Source organism: Psittacula echo, assembly GCF_963264785.1.
Source record: "Psittacula echo genome assembly, chromosome: 1".
NCBI lineage: Eukaryota > Metazoa > Chordata > Aves > Psittaciformes > Psittacidae > Psittacula > Psittacula echo.
The window spans coordinates 127,347,162-127,364,621 of record NC_137735.1 but is presented as its reverse complement, the minus strand read 5'-3'; the positions used below and the strand labels follow the sequence as shown (position 1 = coordinate 127,364,621).

At 42.8% G+C, this 17,460-nt stretch overlaps 1 protein-coding gene across 2 annotated transcripts in view; it reads right to left on the bottom strand.

The window, feature by feature from the left end:
* Positions 1-598: 598 nt before the first annotated feature.
* CPM (carboxypeptidase M) overlaps positions 599-17,460 on the bottom strand; it is a gene marked incomplete at its 5' end in the record, with an annotated part of 32,450 nt that continues 15,588 nt past the window's right edge. For both annotated transcript variants that reach the window (XM_080613541.1, XM_080613542.1), the window contains 7 exons: positions 599-869; positions 1,607-1,755; positions 2,749-2,901; positions 3,725-3,895; positions 4,131-4,315; positions 7,839-8,011; positions 15,799-15,896. In XM_080613541.1, the coding sequence (XP_080469667.1) occupies positions 633-869; positions 1,607-1,755; positions 2,749-2,901; positions 3,725-3,895; positions 4,131-4,315; positions 7,839-8,011; positions 15,799-15,896 (1,166 nt within the window). In that variant the 3' untranslated portion in view covers positions 599-632. The remainder of the gene's footprint in view (positions 870-1,606; positions 1,756-2,748; positions 2,902-3,724; positions 3,896-4,130; positions 4,316-7,838; positions 8,012-15,798; positions 15,897-17,460) is intronic.

The window sequence follows — 17,460 nt, the reverse complement described above, 5'->3', positions numbered from 1 at the left end:
TCAATACCTGTGGCATGGAGGAACACCATTTTCAGGGATCCGAGTTATTCTCTGTTGCATGGTAGCACAGTTTACCATCAAGCTTCCAGCAGCATGGCCCTTCAACATACACTTCATTTCCATGTTCCTGTCTCAGACCATGTCTCTGTTACTGGGCTTCACCTTATTTCTGTCCAGGTAAGAAAGAGCATATGGGAAAATACCATTTTTCACTGACTGCAGTGGCTTTATTATGAGAAATGAGGGTTGGGCTCCTGGCGTTCAGTTCAGTTGTGTGACACATCAGCTGCCGGCTCACACAGGAACCTGAGCTTGTGTGAAACATTTGCAGACAATCCGTGACTTCTTTCAAACTTCAGGCTGTATTTCTGCATCACAATTCTACAGTTATCTCCACAGGCTGTACAGGGTGTCTTTAGAGTAAAACACGTAGAAAATATGATAGTCTATTGTAATTAAAGTAAAACATTTGATTGTCGAGCCAGTATTTTACAAAATGCAAAAAACATGCCTGTAAATCTGAGAGTTTGGTTCATTAAAACATACATTCTTTTGCATATACAACTCCATGTCTGAATTTCAACCACATTTTTGCGGGAAGATGTTGCCTTGCCACCTCATGTCATTCCCAGCTATTGGAAGATTACAAGCAGAACCGTCATTAAAACCAAGATGACATGGAGAGTTGGTTTTACCGCAGCTGAAGCCCACTGGAGCTCCTGGTAGAGGGGAGTTTTGGGACAAGAAGCAGCACTTGACCTCATAGAGACTTCTGGGAAAGTGAAGTCGTGTTTCAGAGCACTGAAGTTACCAGTGTTGTTGCGTATTTCCACTGTCTTCAGGATGGATTTAAATCCCGGTACAGTAGCCTAGGAGCAAACATGAAAGCTTTCTTATTGGTGTGAAATGTTGAGTTCAGCTGGGAAACAAACCATTGTGTGATGTGTTTGTTTACACTCTTGACGCATAGAGAAAAGTGTTCTAAACATAAGCTAGAGAACACAGAATGAGGAAAGAGTATTTACAGCAAAAAGACCAAACTCTCCAAAACTGAATAGAAACAGAATGTGTATTTATAATGGGGGCACTGCATGCTGTGCAAGAGAGGCAATGTCACTTAAGCATAAGCCCTTGGCAGGCAGAGTCGATTTTGCTTTGATGTTTTCTGAACACCAGCATCTGAAAGCTGCTGCAGAAGAGCCATTTCAACCCTGGGGAGTAACTGCCATGGAGGGTGGTGTCAACCCAGGGCTGTGTGGGTCCCAGCCTCACCCTCCTCACCCTTCAAGAGCTCTGGGGTTTGTTTCAGACACCTCAAGCTGGCATCACTGTGGTCCAGACACTCATCCCAGCCTGCTCCACCATCCAGGTCAGACAAGTGCTTATCTCCAGACATTCCGGGGACTCAAGATCTTACTGTATCAAAAAATCCCCTTCTGCTGACTCATATTTTAAGATACTTTCTTTCAAATCTGCTACAGAGTCTTTACAGCTGCTGTACACGTGTCTTGAGCAAGTTCAGCTCGTTCATCTGCATGGATGCAGTTTTGCCGTGCTCAGGAGCACATCACCGTTAGAAACCATAATTCAGTAAGGCTGCACTTACATTGATCACATACGTCCCAGGCAGAAGGAGAAGAAAGTACTCCCCTTGTTCATTTGTTCTGTAAGGGCAGACATGAGGCCTTCCTTGAGCTTCCACAATGGCATTGGGAATAGGATTCCCGCTCTTATCAGTGACTTGACCCTTGATGCCTATCGAAAAGGAAGAGAAAGATCACAACCTCTAACTGTAGTGAGCCTCCTTCTCCAGGAACATCAGACTATTCTGTTGCTGGATGCACTCAAAGGCTACCTCACCGATCTCGAGCTCATCCAATAATATCAGCAGTCACTCCTATCTTACTGAAGGGAATGAGAATAGAAAATCCAGTGGTGGTGTTCATAGCTTACACTCACATTAAGTTAGAAAGCAGCAATGTAATCAGTGATTCTATATCTCAGCTGCTGAAAGCACCATATATACTTCTTGCATGTGTCTTTTACTGAAGGGCTTCAATCTTCAGTACTGGTTTGGGTTTTGTTTTGTTTTTTTTTTGCTACCTCTCCCCCTTTTCTTCCCCTCCAAATTAAAAAAATACCAGCCTTTTATCCGGAACTTCCCAATGGCAGAACACCAACAATGTCTGCCTGTGTAGTAGTTTCTCTCAATTCTCACACACCTCCTTCAAGGCAGCACTGGCATTAAGCAAAGATAAACCAGCAGTCAGACATTCCAGGCAGCAGAATGCAAGATAAGCAACAGACTGGTGCAAACCCTTCAACTCATTGCAAAGCACCACTGTTTCACTGAGCAGCAGCTCTCTTCCAACTGTGAAGCCAAAGTCACACCTAGAAAAGCCTTAAAAAAATACAAAATCCAAGCAGCAAAGACCCATGAAACATCCGTGCACACACACGCATTTAGAGACCTCTGAAAGAAATGGCTGTCTCTAGGCTGCTTAGAAAAGCAGGCTCCCTGGAGGGGTGTATGGAAGAACAGCCCCAGGGCCTGTCCCTTGCTCCTGCCCCAGCGCGTTCTAAGCCCCCTGCACTGCTGTAGTAGTGCCCTACACCTAATATACCTGTATGTTCTCCTCCCTTACCCATGCCTGACCGTATAGCACTTGCTATTCAGAAGCAATTGCTCCAAAGTTTGCCCACTGGCCTGGCCTCAGCTTTAGCTCCCTTCCCCACGTGTACACCCACCTAGATGTACTTGCTTTATATATTCAATCAGAGCAGCTTTGTTGTCTCTCCAGAACTTTTCCAGCTGGTCTGCTGGAGGATATTTACAGCATGACAGCTCCAGTGTGATTTCAAAGCACTGTCCCCAGACGTAGTTATAATCTTGCATTCCACCTTAAAAGTGAAATAAAACAGTGTTCAGCCGAAAAGAAGCACCAAGTTCAGGCTAGAAGAAAAATAGGAGAGTTAAGATGTTTTTACTTACATCACACCTGTAAGAAAAGTAAATCAGATAAATTTATTCCTCAATGCCACACTTTTATTTACTGCCTCCTGTGGAAAACCAACTTCATTGCTTCAATTGAGTGTTGTTTTCTAAAGCACATATTGAGTGTTGTTTTCTAAAGCACAGTGCTGTTTAGGAATGATGACAATCATATCTGAGGAAGGGTGGGGTTTTAACATAAAGTCTTTCCAGCGCTCACAGATAGGGGGAGATAAATTCACAGCCTGCCATAGACTTTGCCACTGCCAAAGCCATCCTACGAGCCTTGTAAGGCTTTGAATTCAGGTTGTGAAAGCAACACGTTCTGTCACAGTACACAGGATATTCTATTTGGCTATGCATAAACAGTAATGAAAACATTTATTTCAGTGATCAAACAGTAAAAATAAGGATGATACCTGAACAGAATATTGGTTTTCTTTCTGAAATAACAAAACCTTGGTGCCAAAAGGTAATCTATGCAGCTATGCCTTAGAAAGAGCACAGAAGCAGCCAGGCAACAGAGACTGCCTCATGCACTTGTGCAACTGCTGACTGGGAGAGTTTGCCAACAGCCAGGTCCTGCTCAGAGAGTCCGTATGAATGTGTTGTCTTACTCCCCATATCCCCTCTATTCTGGCACAATCACAGCCCTTTCATCATCAAAGATGGCAGGAGAAAGTGAGAACATCATATCTGAAGCAGCTGAAAAACAAACACAGACACCCTTACCTTCCAGCTGGTACCAGGAATACCCGTTGGTAATGCCATCTGGAAAGGTTTGTCTGTTGTCACACCCAGTCCCTTTGTACATGCTGGCATGGTTGAAAGAATAGGTTTTTGCCAAATGGATAAAGACATCATCATCTGGAGACCTGCTATAGCCTTCCAAAGAGCCTGTAGCTGCAGGATGAAGAGAGCCATCATGTCACTCTTGTTACTGGTACAACACACAGTCCTGGCTTACATACAGGATAACCATCTCTAGGTAGCCATATCAGGCAGTGTTTCTCAAAGTCTGCCCACCTCAGCTCAAAAGCTGGTAAAACCTTACCAAAATCCTTACAAATTTTGCTTTTGTACAGCTAACGTTCCTAACCCCATCAGCTGTGGAGAGCAGAGGTTGTTACTAGCTTACCTGAGTTGCCATTATCAAAGGTGTAACTGGCAACCAGGGCACCCCCGTGCAAGTTTGCTGAAAGAACAAACGTCTCATTTTTTATCCAGTTCATGACTGCTTGAGTCTCTGGCTGAATGCTGACGTTGTTACGTTCAAAGGCATCAGGAAAATTTCTGTTCAGATCTTCTCCATTCTTATTGTACCTTAGAAAGAGAAGACATTCCCATTACTGCTTTTCATATAGACACTTTCATGTTGCCAGCCTCCCAGTACTTCACATCTGTGGTGTGCTAGTGTCTTCAGGAAACAGGGAAGATGATCATTGTAAGCCTCCTCAAGCACCATGAAGATGGACTTTAGTTTGTTTTCTGGCAGCACTGGAATTTCATAGGACACAATAAAACAATTCTGTTGTATTTCAGGTGGAAACAATGAATAATATTTAATGCATATAGGATACACACACCTACACATACATGCATTAGAAAAACCTAAGCCAAGTAAGGGGGATAATTGTCCTTCTGTATGTGTTCTTTCCACCTGTATAGAAGACCAAGGTAACTACTGGCTGGCTGTGTCCCTTGTACTGCTGTCACTCTAGACAGAGAGAAAAAAATCTGACTCAAACACAGGATGTGTACTCTTCTCCCTGTACCTGAAGCACCAACCTTGCAAATACTTCCTTTTTCACTCAAATAGGTCAGTACAAGAGTAGAGAGAATATTTAGTGCCAGCTCTTTTAATTTTCAAACCCAAGTTAGTTAAACTCTGTTTATTTGGCAGTGAGGGGATAAAAAAAGATCACCCTCCATAAAAGTCCTGTCTATTTGCTGAGGAATAAATGTATTTCCTAAAAAAAACGAGGGCCTACACCAGTAACCTGGAGAACAAAATTACCTAAATTACATTTTCACCTGCTTCTGGTGTTGCCATGGCCTAAGAGAACTTCTGGCTCATGAGTTTGTTTTTATAGAATCACAGAATCCCAAGGGTTGGAAGGGACCTCAAAAGATCATCTAGTCCAACCCCCCTGCAAGAGCAGGGTAACCTAGAGTACATCACACAGGAACTTGTACAGCCAGGCCTTGAATATCTCCAGTGTAGGAGACTCCACAACCCCCCTGGGCAACCTGTTCCAGTGCTCTGTCACTCTCACAGTAAAGAAGTTTTTCCTGATGTTCACATGGAACCTCTTATGCTCCAGTTTACACCCATTACCCCTTGTCCTATCACTGGACATCACTGAGAAAAGCCTAGCTCCATCATCCTGACACTCACCCTTTACATATTTGTAAACACTGATGAGGTCACCCCTCAGTCCCCTCTTCTCCAAGCTAAAGAGACCCAGCTCCCTCAGCCTTTCCTCATAAGGGAGATGCTCCACTCCCTTAATCATCTTAGTTGCCCTGCGCTGGACTCTCTCCAGCAGGTCCCTGTCCTTCTTGAACTGAGGGGCCCAGAACTGGACACAATATTCCAGATGCGGTCTCACCAGGGCAGAGTAGAGGGGAAGGAGGACCTCTCTCGACCTACTGACCACCCCCCTTCTAATACACCCCAGGATGCCATTGGCCTTCTTGGCCACAAGGGCACATTCCTGGCTCATGGTCATCCTCCCATCCACCAGGACCCCCAGGTCCCTTTCCCCTTCACTACTTTCCAGCAGGTCAACCCCCAACCTGTACTGGTACATGGGGTTGTTCCTCCCCAGATGCAGGACTCTACACTTGCCCTTGTTGAATTTCATCAAGTTTCTCCCTGCCCAACTCTCCAGCCTGTCCAGGTCTCACTGAATGGCAACACAGCCTTCTGGCGTGTCAGCCACTCCTCCCAGTTTAGTGTCATCAGAGAACTTGCTGAGGGTACATTCAGTTCACTCATCCAGGTCGTTGATGAAAATACTAAACAGCACTGGTCCCAGCACCGACCCCTGAGGGACTCCACTAGTCACAGACCTCCAGCTAGATTCTGCCCCATTGACCACAACTCTCTGCCTTCTTCCTTTCAACCAGTTCTTGATCCACCTCACTACCTGTTCATCAAGCCCACACTTCCTTACCTTATCTATGAGGATGCTGTGGGAAACAGTATCAAATGCCTTACTGAAATCAAGAAAAACCACATCTACCGCTCTACCATCATCCATCCACCTAGTTACTTCCTCATAGAAGGTATAAGGTTGGTCAAACATGACTTCCCCTTGGTAAAACCATGTTGGCTACTCTTAATGACCCCCTCATCCTTGATATGTCTAGAGATGGTGTCAAGAGTAAATTGTTCCATCACCTTTCCAGGGATGGAGGTAAGGCTGACCGGTCTATAATTACCCGGGTCCTCCTTCTTGCCCTTCTTATAGACTGGCGTGACATTTGCCATCCTCCAATCCTCAGGCACCTCTCCTGTTTCCCACGACTTACCAAAGATGATGGCGAGTGGCCTAGCAATGACCTCCGCCAGCTCCCTCAGCACCCGTGGGTGTATTCCATCCGGACCCATCGATTTATAGATGTCCAGATTGCTTAACTGATCCCTAACCCAATCCTCATCTACCAAAGCAAACTCCTCCTTTATCCTGACTCCTTCTGGGGCTATAACCAACTAGGAGAGGAGCGCTGCTGGATCTAGTGCTCACCAACAGGGAGGGTCTGGTTGAAGTGGTGATGGTCAATGGCAACCTTGGCTGCAGTGACCATGAGATGGTGGAGTTTAGGATCCTGTGTGCGAGGAATAGAATACTTAGCAAGGCCACAATTCTGGATTTCCGAAGGGCCGACTTTGGCCTCTTCAATCAATTGCTAAGGGAAGTCTCATGGGAAAGGGTACTAGGTGGTAAAGGGGCTCAAGATAGTTGGTCAGCATTCAAGGACCACTTCTTCCAAGCTCAAGATCAGAGCGTCCCAATGGGTAGGAAATCAGGTAAGGGAGCCAGGAGACCAGCATGGTTGAACAAGGAACTGCTGGGCAAACTCATGTGGAAAAAGAGGATCTATGGATTATGGAAGGAGGGGCTGGCCACTTGGGAGGAATATTCCACCTTTGTCCTTTTGGCATTTCTTCCCAATCTCTCACTCTCTCCTCCTTTTCCCTCCACTAGCTTGTTAAACTTTTCCTTCCCTCTTTGGTCTCTACAATAGTTACATTAAAGAATGCAGAAGCAGCACAGGATGCAATGCTAGGTTATGTTTTGTTCTGCATGTTTTTTCCAGAGCACTATTATTAGCACAGTGCCTATTAGAGCTACCTCTCCTTGTGTAACTCTTCCCTCTTACTACATCTGCATTCAATGTGATCTTTAAACATATTTTTATAAGTCCATTCGACAAGCTGAGACACATCTTTTTCACATTAAGAAGGGTTGCAGAGTTCTCCAGTTGAAATAGGGTGCTGTAGGTGGAGTTCTCCCTCTTTTTTTTGTAGCACCCTAAAGGTCTAAATAGGTAGTTGTGCTTCTATTCGCTATCTGGGTCTCCTGCCTAAAAGGTTAGGTCATCACACCATTCTGACCAATTTTCTTTAGCTGCACCACATATAAACACCAGTCTGACTCAGTCTTCCAAAGACTCTATGCTGTAACAGTGTATCTTCAGAACAGACCAGGCCAAAATTAGCCCTAACACATCCCCTGGTCTATCCACTCCACTGACCATGATTCAGCCTCTGGCTATCTCTGGTTATTACTCCCACCCATTTCCTTTACCTGCTCCCACCCTCCTAAGCCACCCTTACCTTCCTCGCGTATAATAACAGTCAGGCACTTTTGTAGCTTCAAATCCATCAGGATTCATTGTTGGCATGATATGAATCCGGGTATTATTGAGTAACCGGGTAATAACTGGGTCCTGCCTATAGCTGGTCACCAGGAAGTCTATCAAATGGAGCAGGATTTCTCTCCCAACAGTCTGTATAAAGAAACACAGATTCCATTTTAAGTCTGCTATGGAAGAAAAAGAAGTAAAAAAAGACCTACTACTTTGCACTTACAGCTTTTTCTTACTGGATTACACAGACATACAAGGCATACAAGAGCATTCTGGTCAACTCTGCTTTGTATTTTCGTATATTTAAAGTAATTTAATAGATGAAGGAGTCACTGGAGGGTTTTTGCATGGGTTTTAAACCCATATCAAACAGAGCTCCTTCTGTTATTAGAAACTGACTATGTCAGCTGCACTGCTTAAATCCTGCATGAGTAAGGCACAGCCTTATCAAAAACTAAACCTGCATAGGCTGCTTCTTAAAGGCTTTGTGGGCTCAGAAACACTCCAGAGTCACAGCTCTGCGCTGATGCCCAAGGCAACCTGAGTCCTGAACATAAGCGCCTGTGCTCTGCATCACCACTTGGCAGGGATGGTTCAGAAGGAAGGAAGGAGACATGTTCCATGATTTCCAGGGTGCTACAGAATAGGATTTTTCCTTGTGGATCCCTTTTATGGGAAGCCAACTTTAATACAGGATCAAGAGAGGCCTCATAATTACTTCTGTTACAGCTTCTGTTGCACTACTTTATTTTAGTACCATGAACACAGGCATTGGGGAAAACAAACAAGTGTATGTAAATCCTTAGAAAAAGAGATGGAAACACATTTGGATGCAGACTTGGATCAAGGAAAGACAGTGGCAGTGAAATAGCTACTTATTTTTGTTCATATAAGCTTGCATAGGTTGTGAAAACTGGCAGGACATCTCCCTTTAGGCTACTCTAGCACATTTCAAGCAAAACAATGGGAAATTCCAGCTCGAGTGAGTTAAGAACACTCCTATTCTACACCCCAAAAACCACTAGTACAGCATTTACTAGACCATACTTCCTAGGAGCGCTTTCTGTAGCACTGTGACCCACACCTCAAGGGGGCTGCAGGGTTCCTAAGCCCTAGCTGTAATGGGAACAAATCAAGACTTGCAACTAGATGTGCTTGGAGATAATTTCTCCCTACTTTATCTTCAAGAACAAAGCCTGGTAAATCACTGCAGGCTCTAAATCAAAGCTACAGCATCTCACTATCTTTGAGAATGACTCTTGTACCACCAAGTGAAAATATTGCAACAATTCATTTTTATAAAGTGAGGTTCATGGAGCAGCATTACTGATGTCAAGGGTAAACATCTCCTTGGTTTTGAGACTGGAACAGGCTAAGAGTAAAAGGTAGGTGAAATCGAGCAAGGGAAAAGGAATATTCCTCCATAGCTTCACTGCACTGTCTTGTTGAATTTTCACATCAGTACGTTTTAAGTGGCAAATCCTGCTCTGGACATTAAGATAAATAGGAACAGAGACACTGTCCTGCAGGAGCTGGGTTGGGATAGGGAGGGCTAGGTGTAACTGCTGTTCAGGCTGGGACCAAACTGTGTCTTGCCACTTAGCTGGCAATTACCCTTTACTGCAGGAGAAATGAAGTTGTAGATCACACTGCTGTGCCACACTCAAAGGCAGCCGTGGTCTCCGAGTTGGTGTTTCAGGAATTGTACCATGCTGTTTGCATAGGAAAAAAAGGAGGATTTCTTCCCACCTGCCCTCCAGCAGATTTGTTCCTAAGTTTTCTAACCTTGCTTGTCAGCTCGTGCTGCCTCCTGCAAGCCACCATCCAGTATTCTGCTAGGGGAAGCTGTGTTTACTCAAGTGCATGTACTGTGCCAATAACTAAGTGGCTCTTTTTCTAGACATTACAGAAAATGGGCTTTGAAAAGGGGGGGGAGGGGGAAGTACCTAATTTCCTCCATTGCCAGTAGCTTTCAAAACAGCACCTGAGTATGCTAAAGCAGACTGCTCTGCAAGTTTGATGAATTTACTCCATTAATTGTAGGAAGAGATGCTACAGAACCTGTCTTGCACAGGCAGCTCAGTTCCAGCTCTGATAAGACATCTTGGGAAGCAAACGGAGCAGAGCAGGGGGGAAAACAGAAGGGAAGATGAAAGATAAAACTAGCCGACCTAGAAGCAGCAAGAGTGGCCCTACCACAGAGACTGCTGAACTACAGACAAAACTGGACTGCTCTCTGGAGAAACTGGGAAAGTGCCTCTGCTCCTTCTACACTTCAGTGCCTGGCAAAAAGAAATCCAGAAGTGAAAGGATAGAGAAACAGGAAGGGAGGAAAAAAAGATAAAGAAAAGCAACAAAAGAAGGTGGTGGAAAAGATCATGTTCCACTCTTTATGAACATTGTCCAGTTTTTCACAGGTGACATTCTTTGTACATAAAAGTTAAACCCAGACTTACATACACTATATAGCATTTTAAAATCTAACCCTACTTTATAGGATGTCTTTCATACCTATTGTTGTACTCAAGTACTTCATACATAGAATCATCAGACAATTCAGCTAATCTCTATCACAGCAAGTTGTTACTTTAATCATCCCTGGTGGGGAAAGAGTGTATTTATTACCACTGTGTTTTGGTGGAGTTACAGAGGAGAGGTTTTGTTTCAGGCCAGAGTACCCTGCATTTCTTGAGCGTGCACATCTGGAGGTGTTTGAGGGGAGAGAAAGGGAAAGCTTTTGCTCCTAGGGAAGCATAGCTCAAGTTTTGATCAAGATTTCAGCCAAGCTTTACCCTGGTACTAGAGAGTTACAAGACTTTATTTCAGAGCTTCAAATAAAGGATCTAGGCACACTGTAAATAAGTTGCTGACAACAAAGTCAAGGACAGACATCTTAACTTGCCTGTAGTGTAATAAGGCAGTAATAAGTGTAATAAGTGTAATAAGGCAGGAGACAGCCTTTATGTGCTCTGAGGCTCTGAGAAGACGTGATGAATATTTGGTTTTAATTACAGTATCCCAAAGGTAATGCCCAAGTGTATTGTTTTGCTATAGCTCAGATGACAGGTGACACAAAAGCCAAGGAAAACACTTTCTCCCACATCTGGGGATAGAGTTGAACATCAATTTTCTCTGTGCACTTTCAGTTGACAGTTTCCTTGCGTGCCCCCAAGGGAATGAGCAGGAAAGGCTTTCAGTGATCCTCAGGGAAGCCCCAAACAAAGCAGCATGTGTCAGGGCATGGATCAACACTGTAGAAAAGGGTGTGACTGCTGTTCCTTACACCTTAAACTGTCTGACTATTGCTTCTGGCACAGCTGGGTCAGCACCCTGCTCAGTACTGAGGACTTACTCAAGAAGCCCTGACAGCAGCCAGCTAAAAGATTTAAGGTTAGCTCCAATTGCACCTGCTCTGTGAACACTTCACTGCAGCACCTCTGTTCTTAAAGCATTTGTTACCACATGATAGAAGCCTAATACCAGGGGACTATGGGTAGATAGACTCTGCCCATTTTTATTATTAAAATGCTTTCGTTAGCCATGGCCTGGTTTTTACGTTGAAGTATGTTGAAATAAAGATCCAAACCATCAGGTAGGACCAGTTTCCTTGCTCTGGCCCTGACTGCTGTACAGACCTAGCACAACATACCAGGCACAACCCCACCTAAGGAAGTGGAGTTACAGCAAAGAAACCAGTAGGCCATCCTGGTTTACCACTTACAAGATGTTATTTTTTAAGTGTGGCATTTAACACTTGTATGTGCTTCGCTGTGACACACCCCATTGTTTGTCCTTCTTTACTAGAAACCATCAGTGTTAAAGCAACTGTGCAAATACAGTTTAGCACATATCCATGTATTTCTACAGCAGCAATCACTATGAAAATATAACTACCACATAGATGACAAGGAATTGCAGTTTGTTGGTTTATTACTGAGGCAACATATCTCTTGCTTTTGAACTAGTAACTGGCATAAGATGTTGCCACCTGCACAAATTCCACAGGCTTCTCAGCACAGGCCTCACCTGGCTGAGAAATGGATCCCTTTTTCTTTTCCCACTCTTCCGAGTGGGAGTAAAGATAAGGAAAAAGGCAACTGGGGTGAGGCACTTGGTGAAAGAGATCTCAGCAGCACCCAGCAGCATGAGTGTTTTTAGCAAGTAGATTGGGTTGCTTTGAATTTTGAAATCTCTGGTGCTTCTGACCTTCTTTACATCACATCAGCTGATACTGAAGCCGGGTAGAAGATAGTTCACTAGACAAGAAATATTTTCCTTTTTTTAGTCTCTTTTCTAGAGCACATATTTGTTTCCCTGCCATACCACTTCCATGCTTTATTACACAGTACAAAGAATAGAGGAATTTGTGCTGAAAATCCCATATAGCAGATTATATAGTATGTGGACACAACACTTTTTGCCCAACCTGGTGATAAAAAAAACCACACAAACCAAAACAAACACCCTTCTTTTATAGTAGCATTTTGATAGCATAAATGCAGCTTCTATCCATTTTTCAGAAATCAAGGAAGAATACTACATAAGACATCTTAGTTTATTTTTTTTAAAGCTCCAATTACATTGATCACAAATAAACCTACCCTAGCAGTCCTCTGTCAGCCAAGCCGTAATAAGTCATATCTCAGGAAGCCCTTTTATGGATATGACTATGTCTATGATGACATGGAAAAGAGGGTCTAGTTGTTTTAACTTAAATCACAAGATAAGCCAGCAAGATAAACACATACTTTCATGTAGGCTGACTCAAGCCTATCAGCACAGGCTCAGCTATACATCATGAAAGAGGCAAAATACTATTACACTAAAAAAGTCATCAGAAATGGGTGATTTAGGAGGAAAGGGTTGGTATCACAGCATTACCATCAGAGTTTATCTTGTGATGGTACAGTTACACTACAGCTGCAGAAATTTAAGGAAGCCATATACTTAATACATTAAAGGGAACACAGAAACACACAGGTAGTTTACTCTTTGTTCAGATATGCCTTTCCTTAAAGGGTTTCTCAGCTGCCATATCCATGGGTTAGGAACAGCCTTCTAATTAGATCCTATGGTTCAGCTATAGAGATTGAACTTAAGTTACTGGCAAAGCTGGTCAAAACATGGTAATTCTGCTCTATGTATGATTTAGGACCATTTGGGAGCTTGGTTGTGGCTGATGTTAAGTGGAATGAGTTCTTCCTCAGCAAAGTATGAGTGTACACACTGAGGAAGACGAGGTCTTTCAGGAGTACAAGCCTGGGACAGGAGATGCTGCCCCAATTCAGAGTGAGAGCTGCCGCAGAACAGCAGGCAAACTCTCCCTCATCTTCCTCAGTGCAGACTTCATTAGTATTTCACAGACTGCTCAAAACGCATGCACCTATTAGTGCCATTTTAATGCAAGTCTCACATAGCTGCAAGTGACAACTGTCTCTAATCAGTTCTAATCTGTCTTGTGTTAAAAAAAAGTACTGCTAAAACCAGCGTCCAACTTTATACAGGCACACAAAGTATAGGAAAAGCCTTATGTTGCACCTCCAGGGATGTGGAGCAAATGTTCACTCTATTTGGCAACGATGATCACAAAATAAAACCATGTAAGCATTGGCTGGTCATGCCTTACAGTATTAAAAAAAAAGTTAACCTGCTTAAAAAAAAAAAAAAAAAAAATCTTTCCAGTTCTTGGAAAAAAAATACTCTTCCTAGTATTATGTACTCACATTATTTTATTGGAACTTCCCTGCTGGGCAGCTCTCCAGATAACCTAGGTTTTCTTCCAGCAGCCTGTGTGAACAGCCTGCACACATGCAATTCAGGCTCCTCCACCCAACTGTTAGGTTTAAGGAGCAGGCAGCCAGCTGAGTCAAAGTCATAAAGGGTCATCTGTGTGATCATGACAGGCTAGAAGGGCATTACCACCAAACACTTGGGAACAAAACTTTCCTCGCTCTGTACCATTTATGGAAATTATCAGTGAAGCACAAAAGACCCAACTAGATCAATGAAGCCATAATTCCACAATTTTAAAGTTATAAAAGACTGTGGAACACAAGTTGAAGCTTGTCATACAGTTAGTGCAAAACTTATCTGCTTATTATAGGAATAGCTGAACCTTTCCCTAGAGACTAGGCCAGAAGAATCATAGATTATGGGGAAAAAATATTGAAGTTCTTCAATGTTTTGCTGTATGAGGAATTCTTTTCCTGCCATCTGAAATACTTTTATGGGCAGATAGCAAAAACAAGTACCAATTGTGCATTATATCCATGCACAAAAAGCATAAAGCAAAGATCATCGTGAGAGCCTGAAAAGGAAGAATAGCTCTATTTCCAGAAACTTCCCTGGGCGCATGCTTGGTCTGATGAACAAGCTAGAATGCAGCATGGCACTTAGTGCTACATGGTACCTCAGCAGCTCAAGGATCAACCCTGCTCAAACTCAGACAGTACCAAATACTTAAAAACAAGTTTTGCCTCCTTTCTTCACAAAGTCATTATGAAAATTTAGATACTACGCAGTGATCCAGGCTGCCTGATCTCCAGCAATCCCTGGCCCCATGGATATGCAAACAGTTCATGTCTCCATGGTCAAAGTTCCTTGTGCATATCCAGCTGGGTAGCAATAATGGTAGGAGTGCTGCATTGTGGAAGCTTCAGCAGGAGGAATGGCCTTCTGTTGGATTTGAGAGCCAGGATGAGATTGCTTCCTGCCCTCCATCTCTTTCCTACCAAATCTGAGTCATCTGCAGCTATAGGTTTGCAATTCCCTTTAGCAGTCTGCAGGGACTATCATGTGGAGCCTCAGTTCCCAAACACCCTGCTGGCAACATATCAGGTTTTAGGAGTTGCAAACTGTAGCTGGGGCATCCAGTAACACATATACCCATTTAAAACCATGAATCAGCTTCCTCCCACACAGTTAAATTCCAAAGCAGTCAGGCTCCCAGCAGCCCTTTGAGCATAGCCCACTGTCAAACAAGGTGAAACTAGTCTAACTTGGGGAAAATTCTTGGCACATAATGTCTCAAGTGCCTGTAGGCGTGCAAATGCTCGCATACGGTATTGTTAATAGCAGTAGCTTATGTGCTGTGCTTTACACAGGATACACTTCCTACTACATCTGTTTTCATTAGTTTTGGGAATTCAGTCCAGCATATATAAAATTTTTGCCATTTCTTTTGAATTATTTCACATGAAAGACTGCATAGAAATAGTGTAGTTTAAACTTATCCTGAACATGACTAATATAAGCAGGTGAAGCTAAAGAATAAGGGAAATAGAAAGCAAGAAAAGATTAGAGAAGAGTGAAGATCTGAGTATTTCTGTTCCAGATTCACATGCTACACCAGGAAGGCTCATAATCACCATTTTCTCCTTTATGTTATTCAGTAGGTATTCTTTCCAGAGCAACTTAATCCTGAAATTGCTTTTTGGTTTGTACTTACTGTGTTCTCAGGTGAATCTAGGTATTCCTAGCTTAAGGCTTCCAAGAGAAATTTTCTTCCTAAAATAAATCACTTGGTGCTTCACAACAGTTATTATTCAATCATGGGATGCATTTGAAAAGTTTATCAGTCATACTTTATGCCTAGGCAATAATAATGTACCAGCAAACTATTGCATCTGACTTACTACCAGGAAAATTTAAACCTCTGGGTTAATTCACATGAAGAAGACAATGGTCTCTACTTGAGAGATCTCAGGTGTAGGATTGTAGGATTCTTTACCATGATGTAAGGTCTCCTAAAGCCCCTCCACCAATACATGAGAACTTTATTCTTGAAATTCCACAAGAAATACATACAGTGGGTCCTCTTTGAGGTATGACACCCCTTAATAATAAGTAGCACACACCTGAGAGAAATTCACTGTAAACCTGTGGTAAGTGTATTTGGTATAAACAACATTGTAAAAGTTGAAACGTACCTCATCCCCATGCATATTAGCAACATACTTGAACTCTGGAATGCCAATCTTATGTTGGGTTGGAAACCTTCCCAGAACAAGGACCCACAGGTCTCTACCTTTAAGAGGGGAAGGGGAAAAGAGTTTTTTTAAACAAGTGCAAAATCATACAAGCCTTAGAGAAAAAAAATATAGTAAGAAGAGTTGGTCATTAAGGCCACTGTACAAATTCTCATATTTCAGTGCTACCCAGCCAGTCCTATATATAGCACATCAAGGCAAACTTTGTGGGTTTTTATTCTATGAGTACTTGCTGTATTAATTATAGGAATAAATACATTTTGCCTTCTGACCAAAAGTGTGTACTGAACCCTTTCAAAAGCATTTAACCAGTGCTAGAAAATAGGTTGGGTTGTGTTTTTTTTTTTTTTTGTAGTGAACTTTCTTCAAATCAAGTTTAGCAAGCAAGATCTGGTCAAGCAAAGTCACCAAGCAACTAAGAAGCATTTAAAAATCAGTCTTCCCCCCAGAAATATCATAAGGGTTTCCAAATTTTTATTATCAGAGAAGGAACATCTTTTTTTTGCATTAAAGACAACACAAAAAAAAAGCTAAAGCTAAACACATTTGTGAGTTACTGCTTGGAAAATAAGAGGTACTGGTCAGAGATGTATCAGATACATTAAAACAAAAAATATCTGTAGGGAAAAAATAGCTACAGAAGAGTATTAGTTAGGACAATAGAAGCTGCACAGGAAGCTGAACCATAAGTAACAAAACACATTTTGGAAGTCCTTATTTAATGGGGGTGGAGGCGGTTTTGATCATTATTTTTTATGATATTGTAGCATTTCAGATCTCATCTGCAAAACTGTGCTTCCCACTAGTCTGCTCAATAAGGTGGAAAGCTCTCATTTCAGTAGATGGCAGTAATGAAACTGGACCAGTTCCTTGGTAATATCAGTCACAGCCTATCGATTGCTAACACCCAGGCCTTGCATGTACATTTCCTGTCTCCAGCTCTCACACAGGCCTTGCTGAGACCCAGAAGCCATCTCATCATTGTTACTCACAGAAAAGATGAATGCATGTGCTACATTACATGCAGTACTATAAAAAGTACTATTTCCTAAACTTTCGTGGAAATGTGCAAATCTGCAGTAAAACTCTACAGCAAAACAATTTCCTGGAGGTGGGAGCCATGATCCTCATGGTATAGCTGCAGAGAGCCAGTCACATAGCTAGAAAGGAAAACAAAAATACTTTGGCAACTGCAGTGCCTTCAGGAATGGGAGAAAACCATTGAGGACAGAAGGTACACTACAAGATGCACTGAAACAAGTGCAAGACAGGTAAAACTGGAGACTAAATTTTCACTAAACAGGTTGAATCAGTCTCAGACTTAGGTTGAAAAAGCAGCAAGAGAGCACTGAGAGCAGACACATTCAAGAAGTGGTCTCAGGATTCCCTAGTTTTAGAACTTTCTTCTTTTCCTGGTGCCCTTATGCACTCCTCTAAGCCACTGTGCCCAGCTCTCCTTCCCTCTCTGCTGGAAGGAAATCTCAGACATCCCTCCTTAGTTCCCAACTTGTCAGTTGCCATATGGAGTACTGCACCAAGAGGAACATACCTGCTTACAATTGCAATTGCAGCCTTTCCACCAACAGCCCAAGACTGGCTACT